At 27.4% G+C, this 20,706-nt stretch overlaps 1 protein-coding gene across 2 annotated transcripts; it reads left to right on the top strand.

Moving 5' to 3' along the window:
- Positions 1-14,870: 14,870 nt before the first annotated feature.
- On the top strand, positions 14,871-18,207 carry LOC119682161 (GATA zinc finger domain-containing protein 14-like). 2 transcript variants are annotated; one of them, XM_038095523.1, is made up of 2 exons: positions 14,871-17,225; positions 18,152-18,207. In XM_038095523.1, the coding sequence occupies exon 1, from the start codon at positions 15,054-15,056 to the stop codon at positions 17,202-17,204; it is 2,151 nt and encodes a 716-aa protein (XP_037951451.1). In that variant the 5' UTR covers positions 14,871-15,053; the 3' UTR covers positions 17,205-17,225; positions 18,152-18,207. The 2 variants fall into 2 exon arrangements, with proteins under 2 accessions (XP_037951451.1, XP_037951452.1); XM_038095524.1 differs by lacking the exon at positions 18,152-18,207 and having other exon boundaries at positions 14,871-16,068; positions 16,126-17,365.
- Positions 18,208-20,706: the final 2,499 nt, after the last annotated feature.

Raw genomic sequence — 20,706 nt, forward strand, 5'->3', positions numbered from 1 at the left:
TGTTCATGGTAGACATAATGTCACACTATAGAATTACTATTTGTAGATGCAGTAGGCTTTTGATAACTATTTGTACAGCATCAGATGTGACTATTACGTTTGTTACCACTACTGAAGAAAATTCGATGTGGAAAAAATGTATCATATTAGTGTTAAGTTTTCATAGTATTGACACCTTCAGTGGTGTTAAACGTTTAATATACTACAAAATAGAAAACTTGGAACTAAATATATAATGCCTTGCCTGTTAGTTTTATTTTATATATATTATTTAAATAATGCTGTCAAATCAAAACTTGCAACAGGACAATCCTTTAGGATTGTAGGACCAAATAAAATCTTAACCACGTGAATGAATTTCGAATAAATGAATACTTAATAGAAAAGGAAAGTTTAGCACCAATAATAAAAACTAGAAAGAGTGATTATTTGATTTACGTGTTTTTCTCTCCAACTGTTTAATATTTGTATGTTAGTTGTTTAATATAATATGTATTCAGAGTGAGTGAATGCTTGTGTCTAGAAGCGAATGTTTCAATTTTAAGAAGTTTGGATCGAATAAAGTGAACACAAGCAAGTAAATGAAAAATTAAATGTGTGGGTAGCCAGAGATCTATGATGTAAGTATTAACTGTATCTATTTAAAATTCGAAACAGACAATTTTTTTATAAAATTTTGAAACTTTCCGCTCACAAAATTTTAATTTAAATGAACTTCACACCGATATTAAGGATTTTTTCTGAAATTTGTAGCGGCAATATTATTACTGGTTTGATTGTCCAAACTAGTCATTTCGCTGAACCTGTGATAGAATAATATTTGAAAATGTTTCTGAATTTATTACTAAAAAACTTAAATGATCTCCATTTAATTATTTCTAAAATCTTGTACAAATAATAATTAAAATTAAATTTTGTAAATGCTAATTTAAAGTTTAATCACTTTTTGTGCGAAGTTAATTATGATTGTAATTAATTTTCGTTTTCCATATTTAATTTTCAGTACTCACACGTTTTTCGTGTCGTTTTTAAAATATTTTTTTTTTTAATTTTTATGAAAATATTATTAAGTAAACGTTATTATTATTATATAAGTACACAAATTGAGTATTTTCTAGAGTTATAGCAGTTTTTAGTGTTCACATCAAGTAAATGATGTATGATATGATCTACTTTATAATGCTTGCTTGAGACTCACAAAAAAGCAGTCTAGCAGTGGAAAACGCATTAATTATTTAAATACCTCAGGTGATAAATTGAGTGGAATGCTACAAGACATAAGACAATTTATTTTTTAAGATAAAACTACAAAAAAGGAACCTCAAATTATAGAAAATTTTTAATATAAGCCACAATGCGGTCGTTACAATACATACGCGTAACTGTATTGAGGTGTACGTTGAGATATGTCACTTGCATATATTAAACCATAGCTGAGAGTATGTATTTTACTTTAAATATTAATAATAAGCTTTTACACTACTCCCACATATAAATCAAATAAAATATGAATAAAAATTTATTAACAGTTTAAGTGATAAATATTGATTTATAAATATTTTTAACATTCCTGTCTTCAAAAGCTTCCGCGTAATCACTAAAATTGATTTCAATTAACTGCAGAGCATGCATGTAAAAATAAATAATTTATTTCAAATACTTAAAGTATGTAATTAATTTAGCCATAATTTTGAAAATTTAATGCGCTTTGTAAATTATAATATTAATGAGCACGTTTAAAAAATAATAAATTGCGTTCCATTGCTAAATATCGAACCTTAAACCGTCCTTCTCATCCCATAATACCATATACACATGTTATACAGTACAAAGTAGTTGATTATTTATATTAATTAAATAAATTAAAATGTATTTAAATATTTATATGTTGTTTCGAAATTCGTTAATTACACTAGGGAAAGCAGTTAGTGCACCTGCTGACCACACTTTTAATATGATAACCAATCATATTAAATATATTATTGAATATTTATTATACCTACCTATATGGATATACTAAAAGATATAAGCCATAAATAATATTGATATTGATTAATATTGATATTAATAATACTTATGGTATTATTAAGTGTGAACAACTGATTTAAAATAACTTATGAATCATTAATTTGGGAGAGCAAGAAGCTTATCCATAAAATAATTATTTTATATAATAACATATACTATATGTATGATATAGAGGTATTTGAATCTGTATTGTATATGAAATTAGTAAAGAATATTAACCATATACTATATATTATAGACAATTAGTTTTGTTATATGACTTTGAACAACAATTTGTAGTACTATGTTCAGACAGCCAAATTTCCTTAATATCGTAAAAATGAAATTAAGTAATTTTGAAAGTGTTCATACTGTCCCAAATTAAGGAAAGTATATGTTTTTTATTTACAGATCGAATGTTAACAATTAAAAACTCCAAACACCATTTATATTCGGGATGTTTTAAAAGTTGATTACTGGAACTATAAAGGATGGCAATTAGTAGTTTTATTAGCTTTAGAGTATTTCAAATATGTGATTTATTATTTTTCACTCTATTTTAAACTAATAACAATAAATTAATAAATTTAAAAATTTGCACTACTTTCAAAATATTTCATTTATATTTATTTAAAAAAAATTTCACTTTTTCGTTATCTTAACTTAATCTTTTGCTTAAAATTTATTTTACGAATAGCTACATTTGAAATGTCCTTGATTTCAGCCATTTTCCTTAATTTCATTCTAACCTCAAAATTGATTTTTGTATGGAAAAAACAACTTAAACTAAGATAAAATTAAGATTTTTACGAAATTAAGCTGTGTCTGAACAGAGTATAATAGATGATATATTATTAATAAGGAATGATGTGGAAGAAATTAATGTTTATACATAAAATAATTATATGTGATATTATGAATAGCTTAAATGTTAAACTCAAATATATATAGAAACATAATACAACAATAATTTGTAATAATACAATAATAATTTTTTTTTTCGTTGACTATTATAAGGTCTCTGCTAATACCTGTCGAATACCTGATCTTGTTATTATACTTAGACCGGAATTATATTTGTATTGTGTGAGTGACTTATTATTAGATAGCTAAAGAAATTAAAGTAAGATTGTTAAAAGTACTGAAGGGGGTTGTACTATCTGACTTCTCATTCCCTTCATTGCTCCTTTAACTTGAAACCCTGATAAGGGTGATGAAGTGAGTAGATTTAAGAATTTCTAATTGCAATAATAATATAAAGTAAAATCGAATATTTATTTTGTTACAGTGTAACAAAAGAATATGAATATGTTATTATGAAAAAATTTTATTGTTTTATTTTTAAGACTTACTCTGGTTTCAAAATTAATTATTTTTGTTTAAACAAAGTTGCCCTTTAACTTGTATTAAACAGTATTAGGTATACTGTTAAATATTCTGTTAGACGTAATGTTAATATAGTTGTTTTTATTTATGTAGTTAACAGTACTGAATAGAAAACTGTGCGACAACTGTAAGTTATCCTAAAGCACTGACTTGCAAACGATTTTTGGTAGCAGAATAGAAAATTTATGGGGTACTGGCTTGTAGTGGAACACACCACTGCGACCATTAATGATGTTTTAGCATTGTTGTTAATGTTTATATTGTTTTAATCATATTAATTGTATTATAAAATTTCTAAACAAAATATTGAAAATGAAAATTTATTGAATTGTAATTTTAATACTTGTTTATATTCTTATATATATTATTTTATTTAATAAATGTGTATTAGAATACATATGTATTATTGAAAATATTTGCTGTACAAATACTAAATAATAAGCACATTTTTAGTTTTATTGACTATTTTAATCTGTTTTCACCTATGCTATATATTACTTTTCAAATTGTGTATTTCTAAAATTATTATAAAAATACAATTTAATAACTTATTTACTATATACATGCACATGAATGTCATAAGGTTTTATATTATTGACAATGTTAAGATCAATTTCTTTCACTATTTAGTTACTGCTAACTTCTTTACATTTTTAACAAAGATTTTACGAAAATTATTGTTTTATGTGATTTTATTATTATCTTCTTCTTTTCGTACTTCATTTCACCCCACCAAATAAATTATTCACCTTTGATTGAATGCAATTCCCTTTTTTATATAAAAATGAAATGAAATCATTAGATTTAAATGGGCAAAACAAAAACAACTATTCTCATTACAAAATAACAGACTTGTTTTTGTTGATGATGCCACGAGACCGCACATAGTACTTAAGGGAATGTACAACAACAACAAAACCTAACTTGGTTTACTAATAATAATGATAATGTGTGAGTAATTAAGTTCTTACCACATTATTAAGTACCATATTTGGTTATCATATTATAATGAAACGGTTGTTATAAATAAATCACAATTTGTTAGAAGGGTTTGAAGTTATGCGTGTACATTAGGAAACATAATAGTATGTGTGTGTAACAGTAATGGCTAATTGATCTTATTTCGCCGAAAAATATGATGAGATTGGCACTAAATGTGTGACACTGGTGGGTGCAGTTCTATTTACATGTATGTGTTTGCGTTAGAAAATATGCACGGGAAGTGACAATTGAAATAAATTTGAATAAAAATATAATATATGAAATAGTTAATTGATAGTTATATTTTAAAAATAAAATGATAGAAATACAATGGAATATAAAAAAAGAAATTGTGTTTAAAAGTGCATTTTAGTTGTTATTCTGAAAAAGTAAGCATATATGGACGACGCCATCTTGAATGCAATAAATTGTTAAATTGTGCAAATATTTGAATATATTTATAATTTATTATAACATAATAATTATGTTAAAAATATTAATATAATTTCATAATAATTTTATAAATATATATTACCTAAAGTAGCAAGAGTGGTTTTTTATTATAATTCTTGACTGACAGCATTTTTGACGTTTACGCTGATTCTCAAATAAAGAAAGTCTTTCACAACTTTGAACTTATAGTTGGCAACAGTGACGTGGGTCCCAAGAGTGTTAGGAAACTTTTCTGTTGACAGAAGCACTGAAAATTAATATTTCAAAACTATAATTAATTAATTTAATTATGCTTTTGTTGGTTTATTATTTTGTTCTAATATAACAGCAACTTAACTTGGAGTTTTAAGTTAAAGTAATAAAAGTCAAGTACGGCTTTGAGATAGTCAGTTGAGTAATTAACACTGACTCTGAGTTTCATATTTGACAGGATACAAGTTTAACTCTTAATACTTACAGCCTAGAACATTATTTATATATAATTAAATATAAGAAATATATCCAAAAAGTCTTATTAGTCCAGTCTTCTATTTGTCAATAGTAGATATATTGAAAATATGTTCTATGAAGTGCTTAGTTTTGTCTTTTTTCAAGCATTGTATATGTGTATTCATCTTATTTTAAAATAAATAAAAATAAAATAATAAAAATAAAATATAAATAAAATTTTTATTTCACTATGATTAGCTCTCTTGCCGTAAGTTTAAATTTAAGTGCTTAGTTTGATTTGAATTAACTCGAGTAGAGAGAATCATTTTAAAAGATCTTTATGCTATATGATCAATGGTTCGTCTATTGTACCTTAAATGAAAAAGCATAGTAATATTTCTTTTTTTTACTAAGCCAGTTGCTTTGATTTCTTTTTCTTAAGCAATTTAGTTAGTAAATTAAAACTTCTACCAATATTAGTTTCGTTCAAAAAATGGTATATACTTATTCAAAACAAATATATACAAATACTAAATACTATATGAACTAATTATACATCTTAATTTTTGCTATAGGCGCAAACTCTAAGTTATAACACACTATACAGTTTCTTTTTTATTTTTAATCGATTATGCTCAGAGAATAATTGAATTAATTGGATTATTTGGATTTATAATCTTAAGCTATATAATTTCATAGCAGTTCATACATGACAGTTATAAATAAAGATAAGAAGTATGAAAACACATTTCCTGATATTTCCATATTAGTTTTTAGTGCATAATAATAACTTTGCTATTATTTAATAGTTTTTGAAAATCGATTTACAATAAAAAGCTACGGAGTTTCATATAAAATTTTTTTTGTGCCTATTAAATAAATTTAAATTTGTTTCGTTGTCAGACACTTCGGAAATCTCTTCTAGTGGTACCCATAAAATTTATTGAAAGCCATTCCGAAATCCATAAAGAAAACATGGATTTGAAGGAGGAAGTAAACGAAATGTCATAAATAATGAATAACTTTCCGCCAGCATAGCGTGGTATCCTTTTTGATTCCATAAAAAATGCAATGTGTGTCTTAATTAAACAAGTGTTCCGCTGTAAAATGCGTTTTACGACTATTTGCTGTAGAGACTCTTAGACCATAGACCATTTCTGAAAATAGAAGGCACCATAAAAATAAAAATTAATTTGAGGTAGAGTTACTGCTTGTGATTAAGTCATAAGCAGCTTCTTTAAAAAAAACTCTAAATTAATTATAACTTTACAATAAAGTAATTTCATAGGAGTTTGTAACTAAGCAAACAGTAAAGTTTATTAATTAAAAGACTTTTAAGAAGGGATCTCAATTTAAGACTCAAAATAAATACTATATGATATTGAATTTTCATATCACAACAAATAAAAATCTATTTTCTGTTGAAAACTTTTCCGGCCAATGTCGTTTGCGAAATAGAAGACAATTAAAAATTCCGACATAACAAATCTTGTTTCCTGTTTTGGATGCAAAACCACTCTTACATTACGTAATAATATTTTGACTTGAACTTAAACTTCAACTATTTTAAACACTAGTGCTTTCTCATTTGAAACCACTTTTAATCTATTTTCTTCACAAAACTATGTTCGGAGTGGAACTACTTTATTCGAACAGGTTTTCGAGCGAAATTTTTGTGGCCTATCACGAAAAAATTTCGATTCTCTGTAACGGAAACCTCATGACTTGCTCCTGTAATTCAAAACTAATATCTTTTCTATGATATGAAAGTGAAATGTACAAGTTAATCCGCAGCTGCTGCGGAAGTACTTAGGCTGTCAGGTTTATGTAGTTTTTGGTCTTAAATTTGCATATATATTTTGTATTGCCTACATAGTATATGGTACAATATCCGAATATATGAACTATTTATTTCTTCTTTTAATTTCCTACAATAACACTTAGGCATGCGTAGATTGAGCTTATAATTATGCATTAATGAAATATTCAAAATAATTCAAATGCAACCAATCAATCAGTATTCCTTTAAGTAGTTCGAATTTGAAAAGACAAGTATTTTGCAATGACCAGGCCATACGGAGGTTCATTGTTCATTGTAGAGTGCCTTTTAATTGAACTTTTAATTTAACATTTAATTTTAAAGTTAATAAGGCATAGCTTGTATTATATAAATTTTTGTTTGGAATTTAAAGTTACATAATATGGTAAAATAAATTATTTAAATAAAAGCATCGAAAGAGGCCTGTTTCTGCATAAAATGTATTTAATCAAATTGTTTTTGCTACTAGGAAGTGATAGTATTGAATTATACTGTAAAATTTAATAAGCGAATACTCAAACAAGCTTTACAAAATGATTGGTCTACAAGTCAAAGAGTGTCAAAGTCCGCCTCTCCGAAAACTCTTCAAAGTGCATTGGTACATCCACACAAATGACATGCTAAGAGACCTTAGAATAGACCCAGTCAAAAAATATATAAGAAACAGAGCCCTGAAGCTATTAACTAAAACCGACAGGCTACCCTAATTAGCACTATATAATCTCAGTATAATCTCTAGCCGCAAGGGGCGGTACGCAGATCTTAGATTAGTCATTGACTAATCACGATGATTATGAGGAATAAACAAATTAGTCAGTGAGATGGGTAAGACTCTGCAGCAACTCATCATTTAACAAAGAGTAAAAGTGCTCAGACGCACTAACTCAGAAAAGGCTCAACATTAGACTTTAGGCATAAACTTTGTTACTTCTTTAAAATTCTATAGCACAAAATAGCTATAGACAAACCTTAGACAGAAATCTATGGTAAATCTCAAAAATCTAGTGAACTAAAAATATTACCAACATATTGTTATAGAGTCTACTAAAGATGTATCTTTTTCAAGTCGAAATCCTGAAAGTTAAATTACGAACTTAAGATACAGTTTGTTTTAAAGTCAAATATGACTAAGAAACTAATTTTTCAATTTTTTAAGGAGTAATGCATTCTACTAATAAAAAATTTTATGTTTCATTAATTAAAGCTTTTAGCTGACTATATAGCTATTTTGAATATTGCCAAATAAACTTCATCAGTGGATAATTTAATAGTTTATTAGTCTGTATTAAATTTTTATAAACTACAACTGTCAGGCTAAGAGGTTATAAATTATTAAGTGCTTGTATAATTATTTATTCAAGTCACCAGCAACATAAAAGCAAAAAAAACTGGAAAAACAGTGCGCTCTTACAGCACTTAAAATTAAAATAAGAAAACTAAATAAAATAAAAATAAAAAGTAATAAAGATAGTTATTGAATATCAGAATGGTTACAGGTTTCTCGGTAAGGTATACAGATTTGAGGTCAGTTATTGCTTAGTCTGATGAAGTGATAAACAATAATCCAATCAAGGCGTAGGTAGGGGTTATGAAGAAACTTCGCTGTTAATAGAGAGTAAAAGTGCTCAAGTGCACTGAATCAACTAGCCTCAACATAATAATAATCTACAGAAATTATTTGAGTAACTATATTCATTGCCTAAAAAAGTACTAATAAATATGTTTGAAATAGGAAATGTTAATGAAATATAGGAGACTTTCCCTAATAATCTTAAAAGTTAAAATAGGATGTAAGATATTAATAAAATAGTAGACTTTCCTTTAAAGTATTTAAAGTTGAAAAATTATTTTCATTTCATAATTATAAAATAGCAAAACTATATTTTCCAGTTATGGTACTGCTCCTTAAACCACCTGTCTTATAATTTTTTTTATATATTCAGTTGTAAATCATATGTCAGATATTAGTTCAATGTATGGCATATGCCAGAGATAGTTTTTTTTCTAATTTGCTACCCAAAAGGGAATGAATGTTAGGAAATTGCGTGTCAATGCTAGATTTCAATGATGAAATTAAAATGGAAATGGAAATTTCAATGCAATTGAGTTTGGTTTATTAATCAAACTTCCTTTAAAGGAAATGTTATCTAACTTCGTGGTGTTTTGGCTTTAAGTGCAAATACAATTAAAAAAACTTATTTTTGGTTCAAATATTGAACAAAATTAGGGTGCGGCATGCCAAAGAAAATAGTGATATGTCCTTAGTGCAAAAAAAAAAAAAATAATAAAAAAAAAAAAATTCGTATCTTTTTAAGAGTTACGTGTTCAACAGCTCTTCATCCGCAAGTGTACATAAACAAACAGTTTAATATGTAATATGTACATATGTATATGTCTATGTACATTTATCTACTTTTTGTGCAAACTTACTTAGTATTGTACGCGAACGTTGTAAGATGTTTCACTTCCTTCACCACTTGAGATGCCTGATTCGAGTCACTTGTTAGCTTTTGACAAGCGTTCGAATTTGTGAGGAGTCCAAAGTGCTAACCAGTTGAGGCACCTTGACAAAAATGTCGAGATAAATGCAGCGAACGCCAAACGTCAATTATTAGTTTTTATGAAATGCACTGCAATACTGGTCAAGTGGCGGGAGCAGCAAAAGTGCAGTCATTAGGTTTAACTTTTATGGGCCATGAAAGCATTTTTTTCCGATTTGCAATATACACATTTGTTGGGCTCGCAAAGATACGCTAATTTGTCTATTGAATTTTTTTTTTAAATTTTTTTTAAATTATTTAATATTTTTATATTTTTTTTTAATTTGCAAAATTTGTATTTTAATTAGTTACTTAATTTTTTTTTTTTGTTGTTTTATTTGAATGTTGTTAGTTTTCGTTAGTTTGCAAAATGCTTTGACCTGCTGGAGTTAATGTGGATGGAGTTCAGTGTTCATTTGCTTCAACCATGACAATTGAACATTAACGTTCAAAGTATTTTATTTGTTTTGTATCTTTTTACTTAGATCTTCGGTTAATTCGCATTTCTTGTGTGTTTTATTTTAAATTATGTCATTTGTGTAACATTTAAACATTTTTTTAAATAGTTTTAAGTTTAAAAATGAATTATAAAATTAATTTCATTTATTTCCTGTGTTTTTATTTATTACCAGAGAAGGAAAATTAGTGCTAAACAAAGTTAATTACAACATTTTTCTTTAGGAGCAAACATTGAATGACATTTTAGTTTTGCAGATTTTTTGCCCAGACAATCAGATTAAACATAATGTGGCACTTAATAAACTAAAGTGACTTCAATTTGTCAGATGATATGACTACAAACAAAACTTTTATTTTGGTTGTTGTGTGATTAAGCATTTGTATTCTAACGAAACTATTTCAGAAAAAAAGTTTTATATTAAATTGATATTTATATTAAGTGAATTAGTTAAGAAACTATATAATTTCTTATAATAAATAAGAAAAAATCCTTACATAGTTATTAAACTTTTACCCTCAACAAAAATTGGCATTAGTAGCAATGATTAATAGCAGTGATTAGGAGTTGCTAACCACAGAATAACTTAGATTAGAATCCACACAAAATATTTGTACTAATATATTCCATAAATGACTGTAAAAATAAAGGACTTCTGTTTTAATAATAATAAAACTTTTATTGCTGGTATATTAAATTCAATTTTTTGTATGGATTTAATAAAAATAATTTAATGAAATACATTTTTATTCAGTGTCGTAACTACAGGGAAGCGACTGGAAGCAACGCTTTCGGGCCCCTGAATTAAGGGGGCCCCTTTATGAATTTATGTATTCATTGTATTTATTTTTAATAAATTCTCAATAGTGGGACGAAACGTTTTTTTGTTGGAATATTGCACCTGCTCCATATTGCATTTTGTAAAAGATACTTAATTTTTAAATTTAATGTACATAATATGTATGTACTTCAAATAAAATGTTAAACTTATTTAAAAAATAAAAAAGTTTTTCTAAGAAAAATATGTGTCTTAATCGAAAGTTTATGTGGAAGCTAACATATATCTAGATTTAAACCCATTTGAAACTAATTTTGTACGTTGTCTTATGCAAATATCAGTACAGTATATACCAAATTCCATTCGAATATCTATAAGAAATAGGCGTCATATTTCAATCAAATGGTGAACAGCATCCGCTCCCGAAAAGTATGTGTGTAAAGTTTCATTCGGAGAGTTCAAAAGCTGAGAGAGTAGTTTTAACTGAGAAAGTATATATATACTGTAATGATATATACTTAATGGTATTTCCTACGTTTCCTTTAATGCGTTATGAAAATCTAGAGAAACCTTATTTACCCTTTTTACATTAGTTAGTACATAGGTTAGTAGGGGCCCCTTAGTTAGAATTTGCTTATAGGCCTAAAAAATAAAGTTATGCCACTGCTTTTATTGTTCTCATATTAATTTAATTTTTTAAAAAGATTTAATAAAATTTATTAAATAATGCCTATGTAGCTATAGATGGATTATGAGCAAAGAAAATTTAGTAAAAGATTTGCTTATGATTTTCTAAAGTTATTCATTTTCAATATAACTTATATAGATTTAAAATCGGTTTTGTTTTTTATTATTTTGACTTTTATTTCGTACGTTGTATTTTGTATATCTCTACACGTGTTTCGGCGAATTCGCCTTTGCCTTTATCAGGAAAATTCCTAATATACAGCAATTTTATATCTGTTGCGAACATGACTGTCTGCATAACATGGCTCTATTCAAACTTGGATTTAAACTATTTGCAAGGGAACTATAAAATTTAAAATACTATTAATCACATTTTATGAAATTAAATATAAATAAACAGATGAATTTTATATATACAAATATTTTGTACAAATCTAACATAATTTCAACTTTAAATAATTAGTAACAAATAAAAACGAATTTAGATTGTATTTAGTTCTAAATATGACAATTACTTGGATAAAAACAACAGAGTATACTGATTTTGAGAATGAGAATATTTTGATAAATAGCCGTTATTTTACTTATTTAACGTAAATAATTAAAATTGGACTAATGCTAAACAGATTCCCTGGCAGAAAGATTATTATTATCAAATTATTATCATATTGTAATGTAGTAAGATTAATTGGTTCAAGAACATAAAGTTTATTATTTCTCCATCTTTCTATTTATGATATGAACAATCACTTAATTTATTTTGCTTTTATATAATATAAATTAAATTAAATACAAAACTCTAAATATAATAAATATATAATAATTTGAGAATAATTTAACAATACTATATTTAAATTTAATACAGAAATTAAACAATAAATTTTAGCCTAAAAGCATGCAATATTTTTATCATTTGGATTGCTTTGGATAAAATGTATCTAGCAATTTATCCGAGATTGTTTCTGATTTGGGACTAATCGTATAATTTTTAATTTTTGTACTCTGAGACATTTTTCTTATTATTTAGTTTGATTAGAGGAGAGCCAATTTAAAACGAACGTGGAATGTTGATTGTGGACAGATGAAGAAGTTACCATAATTAATTCGATTGGTATTGGCATAATCGAAGACATAATTTATTACTTAAGGAAGCGATGCATTACCAAGGATGGTGTAGTGTCTTATATATGCTGTCGTATAATTTTTCAATGAAATTAAGAGCTACACTTATGCTAGAGCTGATGATATTATAGTGGTTCCAGTAGTACTTTCATTTCTGCACATTGCATTTTTATCTTCTCCAACTGTCTATTTATTTCCGACAAATTGTTTGCAAAATTACTAGCATTTGTAGCATTGCACTTTGATGTTTGATGATCAGCGTTTTCACATAGTTCAGATTCACTCTGTAAGCCTAATACCCAGTGCCAGACTAAAAGTAAGGTCTAGGTGTTCATCTGTTTGTTTCTTGATTATTTTCATTATATATTTTTCTTGATATAGATATTTAACCCTGTCAGAATACTGTCTGAATTTAGAATTCATTAATCTCTTAAGAATGCTTGATCCTATAGGGTAGAGATAGTGTGGAACTACATTTTATCGCTTACTATTAACGAACTTAGATGCTCAATAACTCCAAATGTGACTATAAAATTAGAGTTATAGAAACATTATAATGAATAACTTATTCAAGTTTTTAGTAATCATATTTTGAAGTTCAATATTTCATATTTAAATGACAGTACGAAATAATTGAATAAAAAATTATATTTTTTTTCTAGTAATATATCTGAAACAGTCATATTGGTTTAATGATTGCTTATAAGCCTAGATATAAATTCTAATTACAAAAGTTGTTAAATTCAATAAATTTTGTTTGACGTCTCTCAATTATTATAAAATTTTTTTTTTTTTCTTTTCGTGTACTTGGAAAGTATGATGTATCGAAAGATTGGTTCGGCTTCTTTGGAGGATTTTCCAGAGAAAATTAAAGTAAAGCAGGGTAGTGTGAAAAAAGAACTTCAAAACCAAAAAACCAAAAAAAATATACTGCAGAAAGAAAAGTTAAATAAAAAGGAATCTGTGCGAACTACAAAAAATGTGTCAATATTCGATTGTGATTCAAGAGTGATAAACGATTCAAATAATCGTCAAGAAAATAAGTCATACGATGGTCAAAATGTTATAAAGTCGATAAAAGTCAGTTCTAATCAAAGGTCTAAAACTCAAGCAAATGAATGCATCCTACAAATATCTGACACTGCAACTATAAAGGAAATTGTATCGGAAGCTACTAATAATAGAGCAGATGAAAAAGAATCTAATAAAAATATATCAAAAAAGAAACCAAAATCAGAACCTAAAACTAAGAGTACTGCTGTGCAATCAAAGAAATCTTTTCAATTGCCACCAGGTGTAAAGTCACGTTCAAAAGTCTTTAGAAATTGCAAAACTGAAAGAACGTTTCACGGTCCAAAATGTGGAAAGGGTTCAAATTCCGTTAAGCTTAATATTAATGCAAAAAATGATAAACAAACGCTTAACTTATTGACAAATAAAAAAACAGAAAATTTTAAGTACCCAAACAAGTCATCCGAAATGATAAATTCAACTAGTCCAGAAATAACTGGAGGTAAACAATTGTCATACAATAAAAATACCAAAGATCAAGATGTGCAACAGCAAAAGAAATTATCGTCCACGAGTATATCGGGGACTGGGACAATACCAAAAGACAGCAACATTAATCAATCGTCTTCCCAATGCTTTGCTACACCAACTTACTTCACATCTAATGGAGAAATATTTAAGCCAGTTGTAACAGAAACAGATGCTAACATATTATACAACAATTATGACATATATCTTAATGAAATTGCGAAACAAATATCAACAAATTTGAATATCTTGAGAGGAAATGCTTTCTCAGAGCATTCCGAAGATTTGGGAGATGGAACGGCACCACCTGTGCTAGACTCCGCAGTGAACTCGCAAATTGATAATGATGGTATAATAGGTATGGCACATCCATTTGAGATTCCAAAACATCTTACAGATGCTGATATAAAGAAAGCGATTGCAGACATATTTAACTCAACATTAAAAATTTCATCCAAAAAATGCTGTGAAAATTTAAAAGATGATGAAAGCCGGTGTCAACCAGCAAAAAGGCAATTTATTCCAAAGCAAAATAATACTTCTATTCCGAGTCGAGACTACACAATTTCAAAGTCTGTTGAAGAACCCCTTTTTATAAATATGAATGCAGATAAAGGTAAGTATAAACTAAGTACTCAGTATAGTCCCAATGTTCAAAAACGAAATTCTTTTACTACAAATTTGTTAGAAAAAAACAAACAACTTAAATGCGATTATGAACAAAAAAATGATAAGCAGTGTGAACCAATCACAGAGAATTTAATAAATGTTGAAGAACAAGAAACAGTTGTTAATAACTTAAATATATATAATAGTTCAAAATTAAAATCTACCACAAAATGCAAGAAAAGTAAAATGCCACGTAAATCATCCATGGACATGTTTATGGCTACTCCAATATCGCAAAAAATGTTCAGTAATTGCCCAAGCAAGAAATCCACAAAATCAAAAGTTTGCACTACTGAAAGTAAAAAGGAAATACCAGTTAATGTATTAACAGAATCTAGCAGAAACCTACAACAAACTGAACCCATTTCAACATCCCATTCTGTTCCAGATTCGAATGTTGATATTACAAAGAAATACACACTTCCGAAACAAAGCACGAAGTCCAATAAAGGTAAATATCAGCACAAATTTATCTCAGAAAGTTCCGAAACTACTCCAGAATTTATGGATAATACTTTAGAAAAAAATATGGCTGTACTAAAAAATTTCGCTTTACATATTAACAATATAAAAATGCAATCTAAAGACACTAACGAAACTGGTTCAACCGCGTCCAAACCATTAGATGATATTACAAAAAACCGACAACGTCAAGAGGAAAACAATCCAATAAAATACGTTGAATTTCTAGAAAACAGTTTGGAATATAATATTGATTTGAAGAACAATAGAATTGTTCGGGTCGAAATACCAAAAAGAAACGAACCTCTACAAACTAAGTCTTATAAAAGAGGTGAATACCTACATACAACACCTAGAGATGATTCTCCAGTAAGCTCAACTGATGCCTGTGTATTCTTAGAAAATAACTCCAGTCAAGGAGGTGAATATCTTCATAATACACCAGAAGATGAAACTTTAGTACCGTCGAATCTGTGGAATAACTCTGTTGATAGAGGTGAATATCTTCATGTAACACCAAACCATGAACGTACAGCACGGTTAACTGATAAATCGAAAACTCTACGAAACATTTTGCTCAAAATAAATGAATATCTGCGTACGATTAATGATGATTCTGTAACCCTTTCAACTAATACATGTGGATCTGATAGTCTTCATAAAAAGCAAAATATTAATAAAAAGAAATGCAATAAGAGTCGTTCCCATTTAATGAATATGCAAGAACATGGTAGCTCAGGTAATATTTCACAATACGGTGCTGAAAAAAATATAAGTTATGATTTCCCTAAAAAAGATTTGAATATCGATAATACTATAAACAACCAACAAACGGATCCCAATGAGAAAAAGTTTCGAATGCAACGACCGAAAAAAGAGCATGATTGTGATCCATCCAACATACAAATCAATTCTGGAATCAATAGCTCATCGCCAGAAACAGCACCATTATTCAATACTATTCATGATGACAGCGAACCTAGTATCTTATACAACAGTTGCGACCTGCCGAGTGGTCAGAATTTAAACAGACCTAATTCAGGAGAAGATGATAATTTCATGTATAATCCATATTCGAATAGTTACAATTATAATTGTAATGAATTTTATAAAGAATATACAGATCAATTTGGTAACGCACCGAAAAATACTAAGAGTAGTCAATTTGGAAATTCAAATTTTATGTCATCTCGTCTTACTGAAAATATAGAACATAACATGAGAAGATCACAAGGATGTGATGGTTTTTCCACAAATAATTTCGGTTTTCCAAATATAAGACAATCCCATCGAATGAAGAGTTCATATCCAAGGTGTTCACAGCAAATGTCCAGTAATATGAATGCATCACAGTATCTCTATATGAATAATTCATTTCCGAGATCTTCACATATAGTGACTGGCAATTTAACAAAAACTTTCAATAGAATTACTACATATCCGAGAAATCCACAAATGATACCTCACTTTGCAAATACACTTTTTCCTAGGAATTGTACACATTCAGTTTATCCACAAATGTCAACTCGAACTTCAACGATTAATACGACTAATAATGTGTATCCGCAATGCATTCAAATGATGTCTCCCAACGTTATGGGTACCACTCAAGTGTTACTTCATCAACGGAATGTTAGACATGTGCAGCAATTATCAACAGTTCTTTGTAGCCACACAAATCCAAGCAGTGAATTGCATAGTACTATTTCGCATTTAATACCTGGACGACGTCCAACACTTGGTCGCGGTGTTAGACAAATGCCAAGAATGAACGATCCTGAAGCAAGGTCTCCATTGAATTCACTATTCTTACTCTCAAGTGCTGGAGAATTGAGGTCACCTAAATTTAAAAGCAGCCATCATGCTAGACCTTGAGATGGCGGCTGCTGATTTTAAGTAATAAGTAGTCCTTGATTTTAATATTATTTAAAGTTTATATAAACATATATATGGGTGTTTGTTTTTAAAGTTTTTGTATTAAAGTAGGTAGTTCCTAGGTCCAAAAAGCACATAAAATCGTATGAAAAAGCAAGGTAAACGTTGTCAGTACAAACAAAAATATAGGTTGATTCAAATAAAGCTTTAATCAGAAATCATGTATAAACATGAAAACTATTCATTGAATAAAAATATAAATTTTGAAACGATTAAGAAAGCTAAGCCAATAATATCAAGAGGCCAACACAACCTATTTATTCGGTACATACATGTTATAATCTTGAAATAATTACAATAAAAATGATAATAATAATATTAATCAATATAACGATATTTAAACATAAAACTAAGTAATATTATATTCCGTAGATTGAAAACAGTTATCCGACATAAGCGGTTTCTAAACATTTTCGACGTATTTAGCATTTTTTAACGAAGATTTTTTCGTCAATTTTTTCGTTTTTCGTCTTATAGCGGCATATGTGCCTAAATAAATACTATTTACAATGCATTAGTAGTATATCTGTTGCGGGATATGTGCCTTAATAAACACTAATTACAATGAAATTTTTAAATTACGTGTTAATACTCGTATTGTTAATATACATAATAAATATTATGATATAAAAGTATGTAATATGTTTAATTATGATATATATAATATACTATAATAATAATAAATGATATAAGTGAAATACAATGTATACGTCTCCCACTTTCGTTTGATTTTTTCGCTTTTTGGACTGAGAAATATCAGTTGCTATATATATGAAGGGTTTTTAAGAAACACTCTGTCTATGTAAATATGTTTTTTATACATTTAAAATAGTATTTTGTTAAATATAGTAATACAATTTCATATAATACAATATATTTTTTTATAGATGATTGGAAATGTTTTTGTCGCTATCACTTTAAATGTGTTCCATAAAAGAGAATATATCCTAAAATTAAAATTTTTTTTTATTTTATAAATAAAAAATATATTAATAAAATTGAAACAAAATTTTTTAGTTTTTAATTTAACAATAATAAAAATTTTATTTTAATAATAAATTGTTTATATAGCTTGTACACATCATAAAATTAAGATTTTTTTTATTTTATAATTAAAAAATATATTAATAAATTTAAATTTGAAACAAAATTTTTTAGTTTTTAATTTAACAACAAAAAGTTTATTTTAATAAATAAAGTATATTTAATAAATTATTAATATAGTTTTTTTTTTTAATATTGAGAAAAGTGATGTCAACATCAATGTATGTACAATTTATCTTCAGGTTTTTCATATATGGAACAGTAACCCTCCAATTATTCTTTATTGAACAACCGGACAAATCATGCACCACATCTCAGAGATCAAACCTCAAAAGCACTCATATATTATCATACAGGTATTATTATATATTATCATATATTATAAGTACTTTGAGGTTTGATCTCTGAGATGTGGTGCATGATTTATCCGGTTGTTCAATAAGGAATGATTGGAGGGTTACTGTTTGATCTCTGAGATGTGGTGCATAATTTATCCGGTTGTTCAATAAAGAATGATTGGAGGGTTACTGCTCCATATATGAAAAACTTATTTTTGTTATTAATTTTTGTGTTGCTATGAGCTCTTATATTATTTCTAGTTATAATATTTATAATTTATATCTTTTAACTAAATTTGTTCAACAAGTCTTAGTTTTATCCTAAACTATAAAATATTGCCAACAACAACAACAACAACAACAACTGATTTTATATAAAAACGTTTTAGTGATTTATGTATGCTTTTCATGAAGACAATGCAGCATATGGAACCATTAATTCATATGACACATCTCGGAACTGTTTGAATTTATAATTAATAGACCTATGTCGGTATGTAGAAGTTGTAGTTATGAAGTTGAAAAGTTAAAACTTCCTAAAGAGGCGAAAGGCCTATTTTTTTATACATTTTTGGAAAGATTTTCATGCTAAAACTTATTAAAGCGATAAGTAAATATTAAACAACTTGTAGCAAACACGTTTTCTATTCAAAATATTGTCACAACTGTCAATTTATATTTAAAACATCATCAATTTTCTCTCAAAAAAAATATTAAAAAAATATTTTAAACAAATAATTAAACAAATATAAATAAACCAAAAACAAAACTAACAAATAAATTCAACTAAACCAACAAAGCTAACCGAAGCCAACCGAGTCAATTGAGTCAACCGAGCAGCCAGCAAAGCCAATATAATATCAAAAAGGCAACAAAGTAATTTATTTGGTTTTCATGTCATAATCTTTCGTGCGATTAGCGCAACAATTACAACAATAACAACAAAAACAACAATTACAATTATAACAACAATACAAACAACAAAAACAATGACAACAACCAAAGCATAGCAGCGACTTAAATATTGTACCAACAATAATATAGCAAAGCAATAATACTAATCAATCTCTATACGTAAATTACACTCAATTAAAGCAAAAGCAATAGCAAAAGTAAAATGAAAACAAAAAACTATACTGCAAAAAAAATAAAAACAAAAACAAAAAACCAACGTTAGGCGGGAGTAAAATGAATTTCAATAAACTAAAGCTGCGCTCAATTGTACTCAAAGCTACTCACTTAATATGAAAAGCTTAACGCCGCGGCGCACTTATGCCATAAAACGAACGACACTCATGCATGGGGTTGAGATCAAAGCAGACATTTATTTTATTTAATTTGTTGTTTTAATTTTAATATCAGTTGCGGTTTCAGCGGTGCCAGTTGAGCGTTTCGTGAAAGTAAAAACGAGCGCATTGGATTAACGTGTTTTTTTTTGTTTTTACTATAAGTGAATAAATTACATCTTATCAAAGTGAATAAGAATTTGAAATTATAATATATACATATATAATATATATAATATATATTGGAAAATACCGCAAAAACCCAAAATTCAAAGTGTTTTTCCTTATACAAACATAATATATATCTTGAATTCAATTTCTAATACAACAAACACAATTTTTTTTTTGTGCTAAACAACTGCAGAATTAGCGCTTAGAGGTATAAATTGTATTTGCAGTTGCACTTCTGTTCTTCAATTCCTAGAAATGTCAAGGTAAACGCGTGCATTGCATTGCTTAGAGAAACCGCGCCAAGCTGTCACAGGTCAAAACGATAACAATTCAAATTAGAAAAAAAATAATTTAATCAATTTTACAATAAAATATAAAATTAATTAAACAGCACAAGTAATATAATATAATAATAATACAAAAAGAAAAAAAAAATACCAACAGTGATAATGCGTATAACAAAAAATAAAACAATGTCTGTCTCATACAAAATAATTGCAGTAGTTTTACTGCTATTTGCAGGTTTTCAGCCGGTATGTATACAAATAAAAAAAAATACAGAAAAAAAAAAATACAAAAAAAAAATACAAAAAATCAAAAAAT

The sequence above is a fragment of the Teleopsis dalmanni genome, chromosome 2 (genome assembly GCF_002237135.1).
Source record: "Teleopsis dalmanni isolate 2A chromosome 2, ASM223713v2, whole genome shotgun sequence".
Lineage (NCBI taxonomy): Eukaryota > Metazoa > Arthropoda > Insecta > Diptera > Diopsidae > Teleopsis > Teleopsis dalmanni.

Coding starts and splice junctions, on each gene's coding strand:
- LOC119682161 (XM_038095523.1), top strand. CDS start 15,054: ATGCCACGTAAATCATCCATGGACATGTTTATGGCTACTCCAATATCG.